This window comes from Aspergillus alliaceus, assembly GCF_009176365.1.
Source record: "Aspergillus alliaceus strain CBS 536.65 unplaced genomic scaffold BDW43scaffold_46, whole genome shotgun sequence".
Classification (NCBI taxonomy): domain Eukaryota; kingdom Fungi; phylum Ascomycota; class Eurotiomycetes; order Eurotiales; family Aspergillaceae; genus Aspergillus; species Aspergillus alliaceus.
The window spans coordinates 186,186-208,359 of NW_022474729.1; the positions used below are offsets into that span (position 1 = coordinate 186,186).

General features: G+C 46.9%; 5 protein-coding genes and 1 non-coding gene across 6 annotated transcripts; 2 read left to right on the forward strand and 4 right to left on the reverse strand.

The window, feature by feature from the left end:
- Positions 1-313: 313 nt before the first annotated feature.
- Positions 314-3,100, reverse strand: BDW43DRAFT_314340 (ATP-dependent Clp protease ATP-binding subunit; the record flags this gene model as incomplete). The annotated part of the gene is made up of 1 exon (XM_032047789.1): positions 314-3,100. One exon carries the CDS (start codon positions 3,098-3,100, stop codon positions 314-316), a length of 2,787 nt encoding a protein of 928 aa, XP_031896933.1.
- A 2,729-nt stretch (positions 3,101-5,829) lies between these two features.
- Positions 5,830-7,434, forward strand: BDW43DRAFT_302695 (uncharacterized protein; the record flags this gene model as incomplete). The annotated part of the gene is made up of 4 exons (XM_032045284.1): positions 5,830-5,892; positions 5,950-6,099; positions 6,485-7,237; positions 7,291-7,434. The coding sequence occupies 4 exons, from the start codon at positions 5,830-5,832 to the stop codon at positions 7,432-7,434; spliced, it is 1,110 nt and encodes a 369-aa protein (XP_031896934.1).
- Positions 7,435-7,968: 534 nt separating this feature from the next.
- Positions 7,969-9,323, reverse strand: BDW43DRAFT_172420 (autophagy-related protein 27). The gene is made up of 3 exons (XM_032038747.1): positions 8,962-9,323; positions 8,315-8,840; positions 7,969-8,246 (listed from the first exon to the last, which is right to left on the reverse strand). The coding sequence occupies exons 1-3, from the start codon at positions 9,224-9,226 to the stop codon at positions 8,051-8,053; spliced, it is 987 nt and encodes a 328-aa protein (XP_031896935.1). The 5' UTR covers positions 9,227-9,323; the 3' UTR covers positions 7,969-8,050.
- A 654-nt stretch (positions 9,324-9,977) lies between these two features.
- On the reverse strand, positions 9,978-10,051 carry BDW43DRAFT_t197. Its single transcript has one exon. It is a non-coding gene; the product is annotated as a tRNA-Val (tRNA).
- Positions 10,052-11,797: 1,746 nt separating this feature from the next.
- On the forward strand, positions 11,798-12,790 carry BDW43DRAFT_172461 (tubulin-binding prefolding complex subunit GIM3). Its single transcript, XM_032038748.1, has 4 exons — positions 11,798-11,870; positions 11,926-12,060; positions 12,199-12,266; positions 12,348-12,790. The coding sequence occupies exons 1-4, from the start codon at positions 11,853-11,855 to the stop codon at positions 12,538-12,540; spliced, it is 414 nt and encodes a 137-aa protein (XP_031896936.1). The 5' UTR covers positions 11,798-11,852; the 3' UTR covers positions 12,541-12,790.
- Positions 12,791-13,039: 249 nt separating this feature from the next.
- On the reverse strand, positions 13,040-15,705 carry BDW43DRAFT_302698 (transcription factor domain-containing protein; the record flags this gene model as incomplete). Its single annotated transcript, XM_032045285.1, has 4 exons — positions 13,040-14,177; positions 14,241-15,014; positions 15,070-15,167; positions 15,247-15,705. The coding sequence occupies 4 exons, from the start codon at positions 15,703-15,705 to the stop codon at positions 13,040-13,042; spliced, it is 2,469 nt and encodes an 822-aa protein (XP_031896937.1).
- Positions 15,706-22,174: the final 6,469 nt, after the last annotated feature.

Below are 22,174 nucleotides of genomic sequence, written 5' to 3' on the forward strand. Positions count from 1 at the left end.
CGAGCGAGAACCTACAAGTACTTCGTTGAATCTTCGTTTTTGATCAAATCTAAGGATTTACTTCAAAGACGTAAACAGGATTGAGATTTAATCTATTCCGTTAAACATGCCACGCCAATGCTATATACAAAGCTGCGTGGGAAACAGCCAAGATAATATTAAATACACCGTGAACTAAAGACCAGTCAGTATCCTAAGGAAACACGAGATAGCGATCGTATAATCGTCAGTCATCACTCCATAGCAATCCCAAGTCTAACACTTTTGTTTTTGAAATAAGATAAGAATGAATATCCATTAGTGCTTAGCGCATTTAATCGTAGAGATCCATGTCACCACTGCCGTCCTCAATCTCGGCTAGGGCTTCTTCTTCACTATCGATCATGTCTTGATCTTCATCAAGTGGGATCTCGTGATTCGGCAAAACGTCGATGCGACCATCGCGCATGACCACGCGAGCCTCTTCGCCGTCGAGAATGCTTCCGCGAAGGATAAGAACAGCAAGACGGTTGAGGACTTCACGCTCGATGATACGGGCCAAAGGTCGAGCACCATACGCGGGTGAGTAACCCGCATCACCGAGGTAGTCCTTGACTTCTTCCGAGCATTTGATGGTGACGTTCCTGTCGTTCTGCTCTAGACGTTTCTGGACTTCGTACAGACGAAGATCGACGATCTTACGGATTTCTTTCCTGGTAAGACGGTTGAAAATGACGATGCTGGAAATTCGGTTGAGAAATTCAGGCAGGAAGTAGTCGCGGAGGGCACCCATGACTAGTTCACGGGTTTGAGGATCGATGCGACCGTCCTTGGTGGTAGGGCGGGAGAGGTATTCGGCACCCAGGTTGGAAGTCATGACGACGATGCAGTTCTTTGCATCGATGATTCTGCCTTGACCGTCTGTAACACGTCCATCATCCATCAGTTGGAGGAGAACGGTGAGGACCTCCTTGGCTGCTTTTTCAACTTCGTCGAAGAGAAGAATAGAGAACGGGCGTCGTCGGAGGCTCTCGGTCAGCTGGCCACCGGCATCGTGTCCAACATATCCGGGGGGCGCACCGATCATACGGCTCAGCGAGTGGCGTTCCTGGTATTCGGACATGTCGAACCGGATCATGGCCTTGGGGTCATCGAAGAGGAACTCTGCAAGGGCCTTGGTAAGCAAAGTCTTACCAGTTCCGGAGGGGCCACAGAAGAGGAAGCTTGGCGGCGAGTTGGGGTTGCTGAGGCCCGATCGCTGGAGTCGAATTGCATTCGATACGGACGTCACTGCCTCCTTCTGACCAACAACTAGCTTGCCGAGGTGCTTCTCCATGTTCAACAACTTATCCTTCTCAGTGGTCTTGAGCCTGGTGACTGGAATACCGGTCCATCGGGCAACAATCTCGTTAATCTGATCGGGGCCGACAGCGTCAGCGAGTAATGTCTCCCCAGCGTCTCCTGAGCGAGATCGCCGCTCTGCATCTGCCTTAGCCCGTTCCTCCTCGAGTTTTTCGATGAGAGTTTTAGTCTCCGGGATAGCGTAGTACTCCAAGTCAGCAGCAGTCACTGTGTCTCCGGACCGCTCTGCTTCGTCTCTCTTGACCTTGAGAGAGTCGAGCTTGATCTTAGCATCCTGAATAGCCTTGCTACGCTGCTTCTCGCTTTCGTATTTCTCACGCAGAGGACGTAGTTCCTCGTTGACATTAGCAGCTTCTTGCTTAGCCACCTCCAAGCGAGCTCTGGATGCGTCGTCCTTCTCCCGCTCGAGGGCATGGATTTCAATCTGCAGCTGTCGAAGCTTTCTCTCCAAGTTATCCAGGGCCTCCGGCTCAGACTCACGCGTCACTCTAACGGCAGCTGCAGCTTCATCAATGAGATCGACTGCGGAGTCAGGGAGTCGTCGAGCAGTTAGATATCGGGAAGCAAGTGTGGCTGCAGAAACAATGGCACCATCGAGAATGTTGACGCCGTGATGTACTTCGTACTTCTCCTTCAAGCCACGAAGGATAGAGATGGTCTCGGGAACGGAAGGCTCCTTGACTAAAACTTGTTGGAATCGACGTTCAAATGCCTGGTCCTTCTCAATATACTTCCGATATTCGCTTAGAGTCGTGGCACCGATGCAGTGCAATTGACCTCGAGCCAACATCGGCTTTAGAAGATTGGCGGCATCCATACCACCCTCTCCGCTGGAGCCTGCGCCCATGAGAAGGTGGATCTCATCGACAAACAAAACGATCGTTTCCTTAGACTCTTCGATCTCTTTGAGGACGCCCTTCATTCTTTCCTCGAACTCACCGCGGTACTTGCTTCCTGCAACTAATGAGCCGACGTCGAGGGAAAGGAGCTTGCATTGAGCCAAGTTGGCCGGGATATCAGCGTTCACAATTCGACGAGCCAACCCTTCCACAATGGTGGTCTTTCCAACACCAGGCTCACCGATGAGCACTGGGTTGTTCTTGGTTCGGCGACTGAGGATCCGGATCACTCGGCGAATTTCTTCTTCACGACCGATGACGGGATCAATTTTTCCCTCTCTCGCAAGGGACGTCATGTCAATGGTAAATTTCTTGAGGTTCTCATTTTCACTCTCCGAGTCTGCGGTCTTGGAATCTACCCTCCTTGTACCTCGGATTTGCTGAACGGCTGAGTCTAGTAGTTTGACATTGGGAATGTTGGCATCAGCCAAGGCTCGCTGGACCTGAGAATCCTGGGAGACAGATACGATCAAATGATCGATGGCGACGAAGCTGTCCTTCTGAGTCTTGGACAATTCGGTCGCTGACCTGATCACCTTGGCTAATGCGGGAGAAACACTGACGCTTTCTGGAGGAGGGTCTTGACTTGGAAAACGGACCAACAACTTCATGAGAGAGCGTTCGAGGAGTTGAGGGTCGCCGTGGGCGCGTTCAATAACTTGGCGGAAGAGCGGGGCCGAGCCGGATTCGTGTGAGGGGTGGGCGGGAGCTTGCTGGTCTTTCGACTCATCTGGAGAAGGATTTAAGAGGACTACTGCGAGGTGAACTGGGAGAATCTGAGAATGGGCGTATTGTTCGGCCAAACTGCTAGAATCCAGCAGAGCCTTGTTAGCTCTGTCAGTGAACTGAGCGCCGTTCATGGTGGAACGTGTGAATGACGGGGGTGTGTGTATTAGAGAAAGGTGTATGTAGGTTAAAGGTCAGTGGTAAGGAATAGTTGAGCAGGTGAGAGTATATGATTACTAGTGGTATGGTTATAATTGAGGAGAGATGTAAGTCCACGAACAAGATCGAGTAAGTCTATATAACTTGCAGGTTGGGCATCTTTTGTCAACCTTCTAGACCCCCCATGACGACACGAGCTACTTCCACCGCCTTCCAGAAACACCGAACCCAGCTACCACTGACGTCACGTGGTGCTGGTGGTCTGATTGGGGCATCAACGAAATCAGTTATGCGCTCTTCGGCACACGGCCAGCGTCATCTGGATAGTTCCTTTAGGGACTGCTCTGCTACGGCATCGTTAGTACATACGTATGGGAGCGGTCCTTCCACTGAAGTAGGTTATTTCCCACCAAAGTCTATCTAACTAAATTAGGCACGTTAGCCTAATTGCCTGGATGCCTGGCAGCCTGAAGATAAGATCTACGTAGCCTCAAGCAACCCCCACGATGGAGGCAGCAGTACTATGGAGTACGTCCGTGATACTTGTCAATACATTGTATCGTACTTTAGCTAGGTTCCCAGTCGAGTATTTCCTATGTATCTTCACGTTTCCACCCATCCCGCCTTAGCCAATCATCGTGGGGGTCAATTATCAACTCCCGGTCGTGATTGGAGTCACTCTTATATCCTAGTGGAGACCTCAAGTTCAAGTACCTCGGAATTTTCTCCCTGTATAGATAAAACGTTTGAACGAGGTTGAAATCCAGCAATAGAAAGGAACAAAGAACATGGTGCCTCTCTCACTCTACTATACCATGTTCGGTCAAGGAAGAAAACCACAGGATCACCCGCATTGGCATGATAACTTAAAATATAACCAATACAACCCGATCACCACCACAACGACAGACCACGGTTGATATCCATTGGGTGTCTCAGGCGCCCTGGGCAAGGATGATGATTTGATCTCCCACTGGGGACTAAGGTTACTAGTCATGACACATCATGGCTGCTGTGCGCGGACGAGAATTCAATCGGTATTGCCCTGGAATGAATTCCCTTGCGTGCTTTGTCAAAAAACCAAGATTAGAAGAAAAGTGAAATAATATCCGCGGCATTTTCCTCTCTTTACTTTCTGCCTTCCTCTGGCCTTTTTCCCTTTCTCCCTTTTTTTGGTTGCCCCCCTTCCTGTCTACTCCAATGCATGCATAGCAAAGCCCATGTACTACTACCAACTACTACTACCACCCTCATTCCGACGACTCCAACTCCAATCTATTTTTAATTTTTTGATATATTAAATTTCTTTGCCTTGCCCACCCTTTTCTATATTATATTAATTCCAATTATTTTTTTTTTTTTTTTTTTTTTTTTTATTTTTTTTAATTATTTTTTTTTTTTTTTTTTTTTTTTTTTTTTTTTTTTTTTTTTTTTTTTTTTTTTTTTTTTTTTTGGTATATTTATTTTTATCTATTTTATCACATCTTTTTTATTTTCTCCTCTTGAAGACCTGTTCAAGCTCTCCCACTCCCCACTTTCTTTTCAATCCCCCTCTCTATACTACTCTTTCCTTTCTATATCTATATATTCATTGTACTGATCATGACGTCAAAAGTGGACTCACGGCCCAGAGATGACCTCGTCGAATGGAATGAACTTCTTACCAAGAGAAATGGTTGACCATCCTTGGAACCTTGTCGTCCCCCTCCCCCAAGTTGCTGCCCTTGCATCTTGCACACCCACTTTTTTATTTCCCTCAACGCAGAAGCCTCGTATGCGCCCGTGGTCCAGGAACTTGAATCCACTTCGAGTCTTGTCTAGACCTGAAGTGGCCACCCACGCGCAGGGGATTCGTTCACAGACGGAATGCAATGCGGCGGAGCGAACGGTAGATCGTAATCCCTAAAATACTTGCTCATAAGTCCAGATCCCGTACTATCATGACCCTAATGACATACCGGTGTCGATATCTGGGATCGGAAGGTCTCAGTGGATGTGATTGATATACATCGTCGTTTCATTCGGGAAATAGTAATCAGGCTAATTCTGCAACCCATCATGCGGTCTATAAGTCGTCCCTCCTCTCGTCGGACTTGCTTCTTGTGGAATAAATCTTCGGTGGTTTTTTTTAACTTGGGGATAACCTACTGATCCAGAATCATAATCAATGATTGGGGTATTTACTCGTAGGATATTCGTCAGTGGCTAGAGACATAGAGTATGTTTTCTTTTCTATCTATTTTATTTACTACTATTACTATTATTTTAACGATTCTTTCCTTTTTTTTGATTTTTCCCGATTTTCTTTTCTTTTATGGGGCCCCTCTTCCATCCAAAATCGCCATCCTATGAGATCGTATAAAAACCCACACTCCCCCTATCGCTCTTTCCGTTTTCCTTTTCGTCCTTGACGTTTTAAAATCTTTGTTGTCATCGATCTGCCTCGGCATTGACGTGAAAATATTTGGATTCCCTCCCCACACATAGTGAATTCTCTTCACCTTCCCCTTTCAGTGGAATTTCCTCCCCGGAACTTCTTCATTCAGTGTAATATTTCATCCGAAGAGCAAACAGGCTTTCAGTAGCTACGCCGGTGGTGAAAATCCCTGGCGGTTGGTGTACGGTTCCATACCAGTCATATTCTACTTCTGAATCACTGTTATCACTTCACATTCTGGTCTGTCATAAACACGCAATTTTCAAGATGTCGCAGAGACCCGTTTTCGTCGCTACTCACCCTCGAGCATGCTCAACAGCGTTTGAACGAGTATGAAGTCCCGTTCGAACCCCATTAATTCTAATGCGGGATTGCTAATTCTCCCAGGTTTTCATGACTTGCCGGGATACCGTTCAGTGCATCCATGAGCCGTTTGGCGATGCTTTCTACTATGGCCCGGAGAGATTGGGCACGAGGTTCCTTGACGATGAGAAAGCCCGCATAGAGAGCGGCTTCAGTCAGTCAACCTACAAGACCGTGATGGATAGAATCGACCGTGAAGCTTCTGAGGTCCGACCCTTTGCTCTTTTTTCTTTTCTTTTTTTCTTCTCCCCTCTCCTTAAGCTCGTAATTTTACTCCGTCCGGATGGACGACGATGGGTCAACCTCAATGGCATTTGAGATGCGAATGAGGTGGATGTAATCCCTTTACCCAGCCTGATCTGAAAACATTCGCACAAATGGTGCTACCTGGACCTTCTACGGAGGGTAGAGTGGAGCACTTGACCTTTCCTTCTCTCACTTTCCCTTTAAGGTGTCGGATCTCATTCACATCTCTACAAGTGACCCCGACGGGTACCTCTTGTTGTTTCTCTTTTTCGCACGTCGAGGCCTTGAAGACAAGTTGCTTACCGGATCGCAGGGCAAGAGAGTTTTCATCAAAGATATCATACACTATCTCCTTCCTCCAAGCGGGAAGCCAGCCAGCATCGCGCCGTCTTTGGGCGGAACGAAGCGTGGTGTCGGCACCGAAACCAATGGCCACGTAGATACTGCGGCCGGTGGCGTAAACGGTGCGGCCAACGGCCACATGATCGAGAATGGGTGCAACAGTCTTGCCGAGAAGCAACCGTACCCGTATGACACTGAGCCCGAGCCGGGTAATCCCACCGTGATGCCCAAAGAGCTCCTCTCCAAATTCCACTTTGCCTTCCTCATCCGTGACCCCCACTTCAGTGTCCCTTCATATTACCGCTGCACCATTCCGCCTCTTGATGAAGTAACTGGGTTCTATTATTATGATCCGGCCGAAGCAGGGTATGATGAGGTTCGTCGGACATTCGACTACCTGCGGGGCGTCCACTTGATTGGACCTCATATTGCGACGAAGGAGCAGGACGCGGATGAGATTGATAACAAGCTCAAACCTGTAGTCAACGGAATCGGCGAGGCGCATGAGTCGGCGGAGATCTGCGTCGTCGATGCAGATGATATGCTTGATAAGCCGGGCCCGATGATCGAGGCGTTCTGCCGCAGCGTTGGTATCAGGTATGATCCGTCCATGTTGGAATGGGACGACGAGGCCGAGCAACAGCATGTGTGCGAGGCATTTGAGAAGTGGAGGGGATTTCACAATGACGCTATCGAATCAAAGGGTCTGACGGCCCGGACGCATGTAAGTCTGCAGTAGCCAGTGGGAAAGGAGAAGCCACTAATCCAAACCATCAGAAACGTCCTGTGAAGACCGAAGAGGAATTCGACGCCGAGTGGTGCAAGAAGTATGGCCCAGAAGCCGCTGCATTGATCCGTAAATCGGTGGATGAGTGCATGGCGGATTACTTGTATCTCAAGCAATTTGCCATGAAGGTGTAAGAGAGAAGGAAGAGTTGAAGAAGAATTTAAGTTGCATAAGAACGGGAATCCACTTTTACTTAAGATTTGTCGTTTTCAACGCCGGTGATGATCGATCATGATGAGATCTTAGCCTTGATGACGCCATTTGACCTTTCCTCCTTACGTCGAATTTCTTCTTATTTTCTTCTCTTGTCTCTCTTTCTTTTATTACTGTCGTATTGTCTGGTATCGGGAGACTGAGCCTTGTTCTTGTTAATGGTTATTTTGACCCTGCGTAACACTAAGTAGATATCACTAAACTCCCTCCCTGATAGATCGCCAAGACCACACAACGGCATACACGATAGACTCACATAGAATAGATCACCCTTCTGCAATAAATATCTAATATTCAAAAAAAGAAGAAAAAAGAAAAATGTATATATAATATATAGTGTTGAAAACTCCAGGAAGACCGATGCGTATATCATTCATCGTACAGTACCTATCATGTCCGTGTTCAACCCAACCCAATCTGCAACTACTATTCATTCCTTCTGGAATGACATCGCACCCACAGTGAAGACAAAGTCGATGCCAAGTGAAACGAAGACAAACAAGAAAGCAAGCTACCCTGCACTACGCTCGGACGTCATTATACCGCACTATAACCACCTCTGGACCCCGATCCTTGGAGCGTGTTAACGACCCGACGGAGCCAGTCCTGGAATATATAGGGGATATCCCGAATAGTATCGCCGTGAGGAAGGAGGTCCCACCCCCGGGCTCCGTAGCGATTATAGTTAAGCCAGGAGCCGAAGATAAGATAGGCAGCAATACAAAGGAAGAGACTGCGACCAACCCGTTAGCATCCATACAGACCACAAAAATCAAAAGAACCAAGGAAAGAAAAACCCACATAATAATCAACCAAGTAAAGAAGCCCCAGTGACTCGACGAGTCACCCTTTTTCCCCTCCAGATAATGATCACAAGCGTACCTCGTCCGCCAGTTCAGCTTCAGCACGTACGAATCATCATCGGCCTTCCCGAAACTCTTGAACTGGAGACTCTGCGACCGGCCTTTTTCCTCGTCCGGCAGCTGTTCTTTCCCATCGCTGCCGTCTCCTCCTTCTTCGCGCCGTCTCCGGCTCCGCTCTTCCTCGTTCGGCTCATCCGTCGTCTGCAGGCCCTCTAGGCCCGTTCGATCGGGGTCACATTGGAATTCGAGCACCGCGCCCGCATCTTTCTTCTTCCCTTCTTCGTCGACGTAGTTGCCGCCCGAGAGTTTAACAAGGAGACCCTCCTCGTCGGCATCGAGCTTCTTTAACCGGGTGATCTCAGGGTCCTTGCTTCCGTGGCCGAGATGATCGAGGCCGACGATGGGGAAGGCCCGGCTTGTCTCCTCGGAACCGTCGACGGGGTATTTGTACTGGAATCCGCAAACTTGAATAGGGGTCCGTTAGTATTTTTCGGCGGTGAGAAAACACGGCCGAGATGCGATCATTGGGGATTTCTGCATGGCAGACAAAGGAAGGGAAGGGGGGTTTTGAAAGAGAAAACTTACTATTCTTGGATGTCCCGCATTTCAGATGACCTCTGATCGAGGCCCCCTTCAGGATGTTACATATGTTCAGCACATACGTGGTGTTCACTACGTATTCCTCCGTTTTCTCAACATTATAGAGCGAGTGCACGCCGGCCAGCGGACTTAGGTCGTATTTGAAGTTGTCAACGTTGATGTGGGCGCAGTCGAAGCCGCTTGCTGCGCTTAGGCTGGGCATTAAGGCGGAGGAGAGGAGGATCGAAGAGAGGCCTGTGGGTATTCGCATGGTGTGGGTATGAGGGAGGGAGGTAGAAGAAGGGCGCTGATTGTTTTCGTCGGTGGATTGTTCCGTCACGGTTTAGTTGTTGCTGTGGGGGGTAAAAGGTGACGAGGAGTTTAACTGGATAATAGCTAAGGATGGGGGTTTGGAGATGTCGGACCCGCTGAAGCTGGGAGGGTTGTGGTGAGGATTGGGATTTAATGGAAGGCTGGTATGTTATGTTATGTTTCGGTGACGATAAGTTCCCATGCGGTGGCCGTTCGGGATTATCTTTCTTTTCTCCGAGAACTCCGTCAATCACGGCGGTATACCAGTGTCTGCAAAGACAATCACCTCAGAAATCTAGGGGTATATTTTTTTGGTTTCAGTTTGGAACTGGAGGAGGGTTGATAGGGAGATATTCTGTGTGCTTCGTACTTCAGATACCGAAACGGAGAACTCGATCTGCAAGCGGAGGGCACATGATGAGAGCCGATGATGATGTCACCCGACCGACACTATATAAGCAGTTCATTCATTCTATATTTTATTCTCCTGATTTCCTAATATTATCCCTAGGCTATTGTCGGGCCTTGGCTAAAGCAAGGGCAGTCATATTGGGCGATTTCATCTGACTCCAATACATCAGAATCGTTGTCAACGTAGTATATATTGCGAACATGGTTTGATTGTGGAAGGTTGGTAGAGCATAAGGAGTAGATCTGCACAGAAACATAAAAAACAACTGAGGGCAAAAGATTATTATTGCAAAAAGAAATGACCAGACTGGGGCTCGATCCCAGGACCTTATGCGTGTTAAGCATACGTGATAACCAACTACACCATCCGGCCAGCTTGTGAAAGCCTTCTTGATTTTATGTAATATAAGTCAAAGTAACGTAATTCCACTCATTGAAGCCTACTTCTCTCGACCCCAACCTACTGAAAAATTTGCCTGTAGTATCCTTTGAGACTTTGATTGTATATGGACTTACTCCACGTTAACTTCTACAACTGAGGATATATTGCATACTTAGTTATGGATGGTCTACGTCATCCACATAGAATGGCGCTGTATATAAATTGCTACATTAACAACTTCGAGATAACTACATCAAAACGTAGAAAACGCTATTGGATATACGTGCACGTGTCGCCCCGTATAATAGCGGACTAAGCAGATACACACTGCATCCGCTAATTGAGTCTCTCTTCCAAGTGATCCCTAGGTGAACCGTCTGCTTCCAGTATGAATGCCATTCGTACAAGCGTTTGCATATTTAATCACGGATCTGAATTGCGACAGCCATATTTGCCTCTAGAAAGATGAATTATGCATTGGTAGAGGCACAGTACAACAATAACTGCTCTAAGCTAGTAGTGCATATAGTTCAAGACTCGATAGCCATAGCAGAGCCTGGATATACCACCGGGATATTGGCCAATACATATTGTCTTTGACCCTGCCCGCCTGCGAAAATACTGCGCTCCTGAATCATAGTTCAGCATCGAAAAAACATTGTCGCTCCAGATAAGCTATAACGTTGTGTACATGCGCCAAATCACATTCGCGCCCGTTGCACTGTGGCTTAGAGTTCTTACCAGTGAACTGACTTGTCAGAAAAGCACCCCGCAACGCAGGTGACGGCAGTAAGTTGGAATATCACCAACCCGCTGTAAGAATGCCTGCTGTACAAAAATGCTACAACAACAATAGCAAGCTACATGCATGTTTTGAGTTTCATATTAAGACAAACTCACCGGTCCAGTGTTGCAAATGTAGGGGGTAGAACAAGGCAAGTGGAGGGAATAAGGCGAGAGGAGGGAAAGGCAAGAACTTTACCCCGGACGATATATATAGCCTCTACTATATGTGAGACCGCATTTAACGTGTCTACCCATGGATGAAGATCTACGCATCAGCCTTTCAATAATTCTCGTAATTAGTACCACCCACTATAGGACCTGTCATATCCCAGAAGAAACCCAGAACGTGATTGACTTTCGCATTGGAAATATTGTCTAAGATATCCTCCCCCAATTGAGAGGCATATTTCACCTGCCGAGTTGACGTGTAGTTATATGCTCGTGATTGTATTTTTACGATGATCCTTGAAGTGGAAGGAACAACAGCGATCCCATGAGATGTAAACTCACTACCAGCTTCTCAACCCCCAAAGTGCCTAACAAATCTCCCAGTTTGTATGTATGAGCAGCAGAGATCAGAGTCGTATAATTTCTTGAGGTCATTCACCGTCCCCTCCGTACAAGCGGGTAGTATTTTTCCAGGTATTATCTACTACAGCTTGGTCTAAGAGTATGCCTTGATTTCAGGGCACGACACTCTCACAGGAAGCAGTCCGCATTCTCTGTAGGATATAGATAGGAGTCCAACCACGTATCTAAATCCGCGAGGAAAACAAGCTGAGCCCTACAATACGTAACTAGACCAGAATACTACATATTGAAACCAACCAATCAGGCAAACCGTCAAAACCGCCAAGAGATGCACGCACAGACCACCTGACTTTGCTCCCACCGAGACCACATCAAACCAAAACCAAATTAACGGGATCTATCCTATCAAGCAACGAAATCCCTCCACCCTCTCTCAGGACTCCGCCCCGCCTTAAAAAGAAAAAGAAAAGTAAAAATGATGCAACGTCGCATGGTAAGCCTACTTAATATCCTTCATCCTGAATAACTGACCTAACAAGATACCCCAGCTCTCGAAAGAAGACGAAGTCTCCGCAGCAGGAGAAGAGAATGAAGTCCGTCGCGAAGACCAGGAGAAGATTAACCGGTTCAGCCGTCTTCATCAGCGCGAAACGCTGCTCGAGGAGCAGTTGAAGGCTAAGCAGGTATGTGCATGTCTATTGATTCTGCGCCACGCAACTTTTTTTTTATATTATTAGTCATCTTGCTCGGAGGATGATGATGATGTGTTGATATTCACGTGGTTCATGTATTAATCTATTATCTATTTTAATACATTGTAGAAAGATAAAGAAGATCTCGAGGAGATTTCTATGGAATTGGAACTTGCCGATGAGGACGAATTGGTGCCGTGAGTATTCATTGATTTTACTTTTTGATTGTTTTCTATTTTCCCTTTACTTCCAAATGTATGTGGCTCTGACTTGAATAGGTACAAAATTGGGGACTCCTTCTTTCAACTACCTCTTGCTGATGCCCAGTCTCTCCTTTCTTCATCGACGGACCAGATTGACACCGAGGTGTCGGGGCTGGAGGAGAAGTTGAGTGATCTGCGCGAGGAGTTGCAGCAGCTGAAGGTGGCCCTGTACGCGCGTTTTGGACGGAGTATTAATCTGGAGGTTTAATCTGTGGTCACACTAATGCTAGGGGCTTGGAATTGGGAAGTATCATGTTAATAAACAAACAAATTCATGATGGCACTGTATATGAAACAAAAGTCTATATTCTAAAAAGACAAATATCAATACTACAGCGATGAAACGCATGTTGGTGGTATGCTCAATGTAATCAAATGTATCGTATGGATATCAAGGATTTGGTCGTAAGACATATCTCGTTTCACATGGACCTCGGATCATCATCTAGAACAAATAATACAGATAGATAATACAGTCCACGCCTGGCTTGACGAAGCAGACATTCGTCACTCCCGGTACCCGTGTCATTTGCTTCACTCACAAACTGTTGCTCTGCCCCGTTTTTCGGGACGCGCCGTATATTAGACCGATGGTGTTTTGGCGGTCCAATAATAAGCTAGTATCGGGAGAGATGGCACTGACTTGAAGTCATAGATGTGCGCAATAGTCGCAAAATAGCAGATTGCAAAGGGCTGAAACCGCCATATCAGATAATGCTCGCGATTGTCATGCGTGAATGTGATGAGGTTGATTGTTGCTGAGGCACTGGTTCATCACCCCCACTTGTAGTCTCGCGGGTGAGGTATGCAGGGTCTGTCGGCGTCGGAAGACATTGCACATCATTTCTATTATATTCCTGCCGCCGCTTCTGTTTCTCGCTGATTAGATACTGAACGGTCTGTTCAACCCAGTCCCAGCCATCCCAATCTTCTGCTTCTCCGGTAGACAGATTATCTCTTCCAGTAGGATGCGGCATCGGGACCGGACTACCGAAGTCGGTCAACATCTCCAGCTGGGAGCCAGTTTCGCTGCCTTGCCACACCCAGCTGCCACCAGTGCTGCCTTGCATGTCGCCCGACACGTACGCTAGCATTTCTTCATCCCTCTCGAGATCCACACTGTCGAGGCGACGGTGTAGGTCCAGAAGGCACTTCAAGAAAAATGCAATGTATCGTCCGCACGCTGCATTGACCGAACGGGAGTCTCCAACCACAGCACTTGCCCGGACACATACCAGCGCAGCATCGTACTCTTGGCGGAACAACAGCACTAGCACACAACGCCAGATGTGGGTACACAGCACAGTGCCTGCGGAGGATGCCAACAATGTCCTCCAATCATCATTCCCAGTAGGTGAAGAATAGCCATGAAGACCTGGAGGGTCCTGCATGCAACGTGAAAGAAGGTGAGCGGTGTCCTGAGAGATCGAAACGCAATAATCCAATGCTGAGGACCGGACCTCAGGGGAACAGAAAGGAGAAATGTTATGGCGATAGAGGATGAGACGGGCGTTTTGCAGGTATATGAGGGGGAGGATGGACCGGGGATCAAGGTATTGATCGGACTGGGGATGATATTGCGCAGGGAAGGTGGCTAGGCAAGTATGAAAATGTCGTTCGAATATCTCCAAGGTTGCCGGGCTGATTGTGGAGCTTCTTAACGTTCGAACCAATTGACCAATCGACCGAACAACATGTATAGTGGCGAGGAGAGGGGTAGTCTGCTGGCCTTCCGGAACAATACCACCCTCCGAGATATACTGCTCGTCGACCGGACAAGGAAGATTAACGTCACAATCTTGATCATTAATGAGAACAGGCTTTCCCATTTCCAGAGCGAGAAGCCTAAGAAGATATGAATCAATAAGCATGAATCCTGTACTATTGGAGGTTTGGTCAGGCATATACCTATCCCACGCATACAAACCCCACCATACCCGCCTGCGCATTTCCCCTTCAAGAGCTGACCACGGTCCCGACTCGAGATGCAGTCCTATCTCCTGCGCTACTCTCACCGCAGATCCAACCCATACCCAACTGGCTGACTTCGCGTTAACTTCGAAGAGGAAGAGACTGACCAAAAGGGCAGCTCGCGCTTGATCCAAGGTGAAGTTGTCCTTCCAGACATCGATAACCCCGCAAGAGGTCCTGATGAACTCTTTGCCGTCGTGCTCCCTAGTCTTTTCGAGTGTGTGCAGAGAGCCACAAGCAAAGATCCCAAACAACACGGCCGCCCATTCTCGAGGGACGCCTAGAAGCGAACCGGCTTGGTACACCTTTTCATAATCCATCATGAAGCTTGGCCAATGGATCACTGGCAGAACAGAATGAATGCATGCGTAATATTGCGAGAGGAGACGGTCTGCAACATCCTTTTGCGGAAGCGGTGGAGGATCGGATGCGAGTAGCGATTTGGGACCCGGCTGACGATACGGCGTTGGTACTTTCAGAATCCCTCTTCCATAATTTCGCAGATTGGCTCTAGCTTCGCTTAAATTTTGTGAAATTGGGGCCTTTGGCTGGCGTGGTGGCCGATACCCAATGTCGGGGAGCTTCAACTGAGACTGTCCGGTTCCGTCGACATCAAGATCCACTAGGTTGTCCGGCCTCAGCATGCCCGATCGCAGCTGTTGTAATTGCTGCTTAGTCGATAAAAGCTGTTTTTCCAAGTCCTGTACTTGCCTACGACACAATCAGAATGAGACAGCCAGTAAACGTATGGTGTCGCGGCACAAACTTGATAGATGACATGCGTCTGTTGGTCTCCTTCGTGAACTGACATCGTACTTTTCGATTTGTACATTCTGTACAACTAGACGATTCCGAAGCGTCGCACTGAATCGGAGGAAGTTAACAACACCGCCTTGGGGGATCTTAAGCCAAAGTGAGAGGGACGTCGGTGAAAACTCGGTACCTTAACTTTGCGCTCACGACACGCGTCGCAACTGGGGTCTTTCCTTCTCTGCCGATACGCTCGCTTTTGTTGTAACGGCTGCTGCATCTGCTGCTGGCCAGCGCCACTGGGCTGGGGAAGAAGCCCCGATGATCCGGGAGCAGAGCCATTGAGCGGTGGCGCATCTGGGAGCATAGACGCGCCCTCCGCCGGAGAGCCGCTTGATTCATACGATCGTGAGTAAGAAGAAGGCGGAGGTGGCGGGGGTGGATTTGATATCTGGTGCGGTAACGGTTGTAGAAGATGAGCCATCCTCAATCCGCTAGCGGGTCTACTCGGCGGAGCGGAAAGAAGAGCAGGCGGAGGGCCAGTCTGTGGAAAAGGCCCTGAGGGCGAGGTTACCGACTGCACCGGCGGTAACTCATAAGAAACGGCCGGTTGGCTTTGGCTATTCGGCGAACGGAAATACTGCGTCTGCATGTCGAGCCACCGAACGCCAACTCATAAGGGGAGAAGATAGCAAATGCGTGAAGTATGGTAAGAACGCAAGATAATTTTGCGTGAAAAGGAGCGACAACCCAACAAATCCCGACACGTGCAACCTTAGCTTTTTTCTGTCTCTCTCTCTCTTCCCTTTTCTCCCTCCTTGCTCTTTCCTTAATTTTCTTATCCCCTTGTGTGGTCAAAGTTTCTCAATAAACCGGAGATAAGAATTAAGACAACAAAGAAGAAAGTAGAAAACGAGCAAACCCCCGAATCCGCCGCTCGAGGCTTCTTTGTAGGATTGGCAATGATCCTACTTTCCGTAGAATTTGCCAATGGATGAGTGTTTGAAGAATGAGCACAATAGTGAGATCCCGACGACCGAGACCAATGAAAAGGAGAAACCCCGAGTGGTGGCGACTGAATTGCCAATTGGGATGAGTATCACTTTAAGCTGAGGAGGGTTGACGCCTGAGGCAACCCCGGGGCTCTAGTGGCAGTAATGTGTAATATATAATAGCTGATATAACATATAACCCATATAATACCTATACCTTAGGTATTAGGTATGGTAAGAATGAGCCCAGTCGGGGAGGATTTAAAGTATGAACGCGCTGTTTGCGGATAGATGGAGGTTCGACACCGTCAAACCAATCTTTTTTTTTCGGGTGCTCCACCGAACTGCTTGTCAAATACCGAGGTCGTCGTGTTAAGGGAGAGAGATTCTCGGTCGATGAAGAGTGGGGGAAGTAACGCGGGAGGATTATTCTTCCAGGTTGATAATACAAATGAACAAATAAAACTCCTTTAAAGTAAAAAGGAATAAGGTAGCTCCTGCAAATGGTGGGGGGGAAGGGAAAGGTAGAAGGGAAAGAGAAAGGAGAGAAAAATTGAGGCAAAAAGCAAAGGAGGTTTAAACGGAGAAGAATGACCGTATGGAATGATATGAGAGTGATGAATGGCGAGTGGTAATTTTAAAAATAAAGATAAAAAAAAAGTAATATCTCAAAGAACAGAAAAAGGAAATAGGTAAAGGAAAAACAAAAGGTAAGAAAATAAATTAAATTTAAGCATCAAACCAAACCGTCAGAAGTGAAGAAATAAGAATCGATGGATAATGATAAAATTGTCTTTTCCCTGTCTTTTTTCTGTCCTTTTCCTTTCTCTCTTTCTCTCAGTATCTTGATAATTTTTTTTTAATTTTTATTTTTGTTCTTTTCTTTTCTATTTTATTTAAAACTTCAAGATCCAGAAGAAGAATTCTTTGCGATATCAGAGACCCTAAAAGGAACGTCGATCGACACGATGGATTCAATTTCCCAGTGCCACGCGCTCAATGCGTCAAGTACTTTATCCTAGACACCCTACCAGAGTAATCGGCCGGAACGGACTCCATTCTCCAGGGTCTTCTTTTGGCTAAGGGCCAGGAAGCGACTCCGAAAGTCTCTCGGCTGACCCCAGTTAGAGCAAACCATGGGCTGAAACGACACCGGTTTCTACTCAAATCAGATCGGAGGAAAGTGGAGCTTAAATAAATTGGAGCTTACTGCAGAATTCATCTCGCTCAGGAATCTTCTGCCGACAGGCCCTTTTTTGAGTTTTTCTCCGGAGTAGTATCTTCGTCTTGGGTTTAGTCTTCGCATTAGGCTGGACTTTTAGTGGGAGAGTCCTCCGTTGTGTTCTTTTATTTTGGGATTTGGTTTTTGATTCATTAGCTTCCCCTCCCATTTTTCAACACCCTCTCTATATGGAAAGGAAATAATTAAAATAAAAAAAAAGAAAGGGAAAGGAAAATAATATAGTTTAGGCGTACTGGGCTTTGAAAGAGGGGCAATAAATCTTGATGAAATCTGACATTTCTAGTCTACATATGTATTTCAGCTTTGGTGGAACAAATACAGTTTGTACTCCATACACATACTTGTACTCCGAAGTACTGTGTCCTAGTTATGGATCTATCCACTGGATTTCTAGTACACGATGATGTGAGATTCGGATGTCTGCCCGAAATTAAGCAAATCTGAGACGGCATCAATTCATTTTCATACCGTAGATCGGAAAGATTTGTGGTAATAACTATTGGCTTTATGATTGTGATTGTGATGATGATGATGATGATGATTATTGTTATTGTTATTGTTATTGATTCCTACCATGCTCATCCACACTGGTACCTACCTCGTACTAATCGACTTTACGCAACAAGATGGGAGATGATCAGACCTCTAGCTAACGCTCAAGGTAACCCGAGATCGGCAGTGGCAGTGTAAGTTGTAGTGATCCACGACGTGTCCTGTCGCGTCTTCCCACGGTTCATGGCCCAAATGGTCCCACTCCGGTATAAGTATCATAATGAAAAAGGTATTGATATTGAGGGATAACCCTGGTCAACGGAATTGCTCGTACTAAGCTTAAATCAAACCCCCTTACTGCTATAAATAAATTTGTATACTCGACACTTGGGCAGGGGTTTACATGATCATCTCATCCTAGGCAACCGTACTACTGAAGTGAAGAGCCGATGTTTTGCCTATTTTCTATCTAGTGCTGAGGGGGGAGAGAGGGGAAAAAAGAAAAGAAACGATGGCATTTCTGAGAGATTGGGCGGGCATAAGGAAAGTCAAATGACCTTTACCTCATTATTCCTGTGGGTTTTCTAACTTCATGGCTTGATTGGACTCCCGTTCAGTTTAAGGTTCTATTCTTATTCTCTTCACCGATGCCTTCTTTTCTCATGCAGTCAATGCGCCTCTGAAGCTGCCTGTCAAGCTAATGTTAACACAATAGTAATTATAATTCTTGCTGAGAATAAATTTCAATTAGGAAAATTCTTTCGCATATTTATTAGTATTATACTAATAAGATGCTAAAAGAGGTATACCTTAGATAGGAACTAAATATGGAAACTGGCTTCTGAGATCCGAAGACTTCCCCAAAAGGTGTTCTATTGTAGTCGTTGAGACGATACCTCGGAATCCTTCCTCGGATGCAGCCATTGGATGGGATGGGCCGCATGGTGGAAGTCTAGCCCGGAAGCTCAACCGGGACGGTTGAGAGAGGAGTTTAGCGGGTGGGCCGGCTGATAATAAACCTTGCTCATTGTGAATGATTCGATGGATAACTGTAGTGGCGACCCAGAAGAACAACATTGGGATCTTCCAAAATTACTTCCTATGGAAACGAAAAGGAAAGAGAAAAAATGGAAGGGATGATTATTGGACAGGCGACGATTAACGTCCTTTGAATCCCGAAAAGATTTGATCCCCGCTGCCAATCATCATTACTACCTACTCTTCTTCAAAAGGAAGACCCTTAACCCTTACCAATAGGTAGCTGTCCCCCTTAAAACCCCCCCGGAGATTTTTCGCTATCGATCTTTCCGCGTTTCGTCCGAATGGTTCCTCCCCGTACCATCTCAATTATAGTTCGTACTACACACAGTACGTAAGCCGTTAGAAGCCGTTCTGCTTATCAATATAGAAAATCTAGATTTTTGTAGGAATGTCTACTCCGTAGGGTGATGTATTATTAACGCCGGAAGTTGTAACACAAGGAAATCTCCATAGTGGGTATGGTATATGGGTTGCCTCGTGCTTGTGGCTGGTGTCGATCAGACTAAGGTTCCTCCCATAATGCATTTGCTTTCGGCCTGACCTAACCGGCATTCAATGCCTGCTGATGTGATAGCGGCTCGTTAGTGTCTTGTTGCTGGTGACAATACCTCAAGCTATCAATGATCAGCCGTAGTATTCACTTACTAATGATCAGCTAATCCGACGGTTCGAGGACGCATCCTTTCCTCACTAGTAGTTTTTCTTCCTCATCTTCCACCTTATTCGATGATGATGCTCCTGACATCCTGCCATGTAAGGACAGGGGTCCTGGGCCCAAGCTTCTTATACATTATGATCCTGTACCCTACATGATCCAATCCCAAACCCCACAGAGAATATATCCTGCATTTGTTGACTGTTTTCTGCTCTGTAGACTGATCTTCGTGCCATTGGTTGCGCGGGCGGTTACGCATTCTCTTTCTTGCCGTTTTTCATGGCCTATCAACTCACCTTCTTTCCGTCAGTGCCGTACCGCCTGCATGAGCGTAGCAAAAATGACCGGGTTGACTACTAGTACTTTGAACGGAAGGATTCCGTCGGTAGTTCTGACTGGATATTGATGGCATGATTTAGGGCATCACTTGACGACTACCGATCCCTGAAAAGAGCAAGCAGCACCGCTAGCCTAAATTCCGGAGGCACCTAGACTCGACGAACCCTGTCCGCGAGACGAGGCATGTCTCTAGGCACCTATCTCCTGCCGTACTTCTTACAGTGATCAAAATGCGTAATATTGATCTTCTTGTTGATCTCTTCTGTTTGAGCACCCTTGTCCTCTTCTGCCTCTGCACCAACGCACGAATCCTAACCGAGATCTGCTCACGATGAAGACTGATCATGGGATGAACAATTAAAAAGGACAGACTGGCACACCAGGATTCCTAGCCTGGTCTTAGCACAGAAGGACTGCACCGCACTCTCGGCGCTCGGGTGTGTGTTTTTCTTTTCTCTTTTTTAATTTATTTTCTTTTCTTAGTGCGGGTATCGGATCTCTGTCCAGTGTGGCGCCTCATTCGTTTAGGCAAAACCTAGCAGCCGTTTACCTCGTCTTTTGGGCTTGTAAGAAACGGCTGACCGCACGGGAAATGATCCTCTTAGAGGCTGGCCTCTCGCCTGTGATTGGATCGCCTAGGTTCCGGTCCCATGTGGTCCCTCCCGTGACAATCCGCTGCTGTACCCCATCCTGCTTGGAACAATGATGATGAGGGGTTTTCTTCGGTTACACAGTTGTGCTGGCTTGATGGATTCGTTGAGATCTAATCGGCGGATTCCGTGGTCTGGATCCCATCACATCTCTATACAAAACAGGTTCCTGCAGCCATTTTCCTCGTGTTGACAAGGTTGGTTTACAGTCGATTGTGACTGGTCTAATTTCCCGTGCCTAGTCCCCTCTCTATCGGTCTCGATCGAGGCTTGGGGAAATATTCCGGGCACCATTGGACCCAAAGGTTGACCTCGCTTGGCTGTAAAGCACACGTGAGCATTTAAATGCATGGACCTACTTGCAGGGACTAATCCGAAATCGTGCCGTTCCAGCCCTGATGTCACTGTCCGTTCATGACATGAATAGGAATCAATATACCGGCGGTCCCATCGAGTGTGATGGGGTCAGAATCTATTTATCTGAAATATCATGCGACGGGGGGATAACCAATCTATATCTTTATACCGTCTTCAAGATAAGAATTCCCATTACCGAGTACCCGCTTTCGACGTTGTTTCTTTCCCTATCTATCAATCAATCAATGCCAACCTATATATAGATTCTCGGCTAGAAAAACATGACGCTTGAGTCAGCTCCTACAGCCGCAACAAGCCCACTGAGTCGATATGAACGCACCACGGCAGGTGGCGGAATTCCATAATTGAGGCTCATCAATACCTTCGTATACAGGTCTGATAATTATCCGAGTGAGCCGCCGCTGTAATTGCGGTCAATCTATTATAATTAATTATGGATTCTCAACCATCACCACTTACGAATTGACCAGTAAAAGTTGTGATTACCTTAGGTACCAAGCGCCACAAGATGCAAGAAAAGAAAGGGAAAAAAGAAAAGCACAAAAAAGTTTAGAAATGCATCTGGAACTCCACCGAATTAGCCCGGATTTGAAATCCGCCGCCTCGGAACCGATTCCGAATATGATTGTTCGTTGTTGCTAACCTGGCCCATCTGGAACGCAAATCCGGCGAGACTCGCTGCGTGTATCTCGCATGATGCATCCACTACACACACCTTCAATACCACCTTCTGCAAGGATGCTCTGAAACTATGGTCAAACTCCACAGAAGTGGACATGTTTCAGCATTGCGCAATTACACCGGAGTCGACCGACGTCCGACATCTGTCATTGAAATGCAAGCTTTTAGGAATCGTCCAACCGGAGTAAGTGGCTTAGACACGCTAGGTTATTAGAGTAGCATCGTTAGCCCTAAGTAAATTAATTGTGGATTAGGTAGATGGGGCTTACTGTTTTGTTTGTTCCCTGTTCCTTTTTTTTTCCTTACCCCTCGCTTGTCTACTTTTCCTTTTTCTTTTTTCTCTCAGCGCTGTGCTTGTTCGGATGCTCGGAGACTAGGCACGCAAGGCCAGGTACTAGAGTCTCTATGGGGCGCTTTCACTGTTCAATGAGATTTCGTTATTGGGGTTTTTTTTTTTACTTTTCTCAGTCGAGATCCGTATCCCCAGTAGCCGAGATCTCAACTCGAGTCTTAGATAACAAGAATGATTAATTCCAGCGACCAATTCATTTATCTCAAATTAAACTCGGGCAGCTCCATTCAACACCCCAAACACCAATGATTGAAGCTTGTAGAAATGAAATAAAAAAGTAATAATAAAAGGAAGGGGG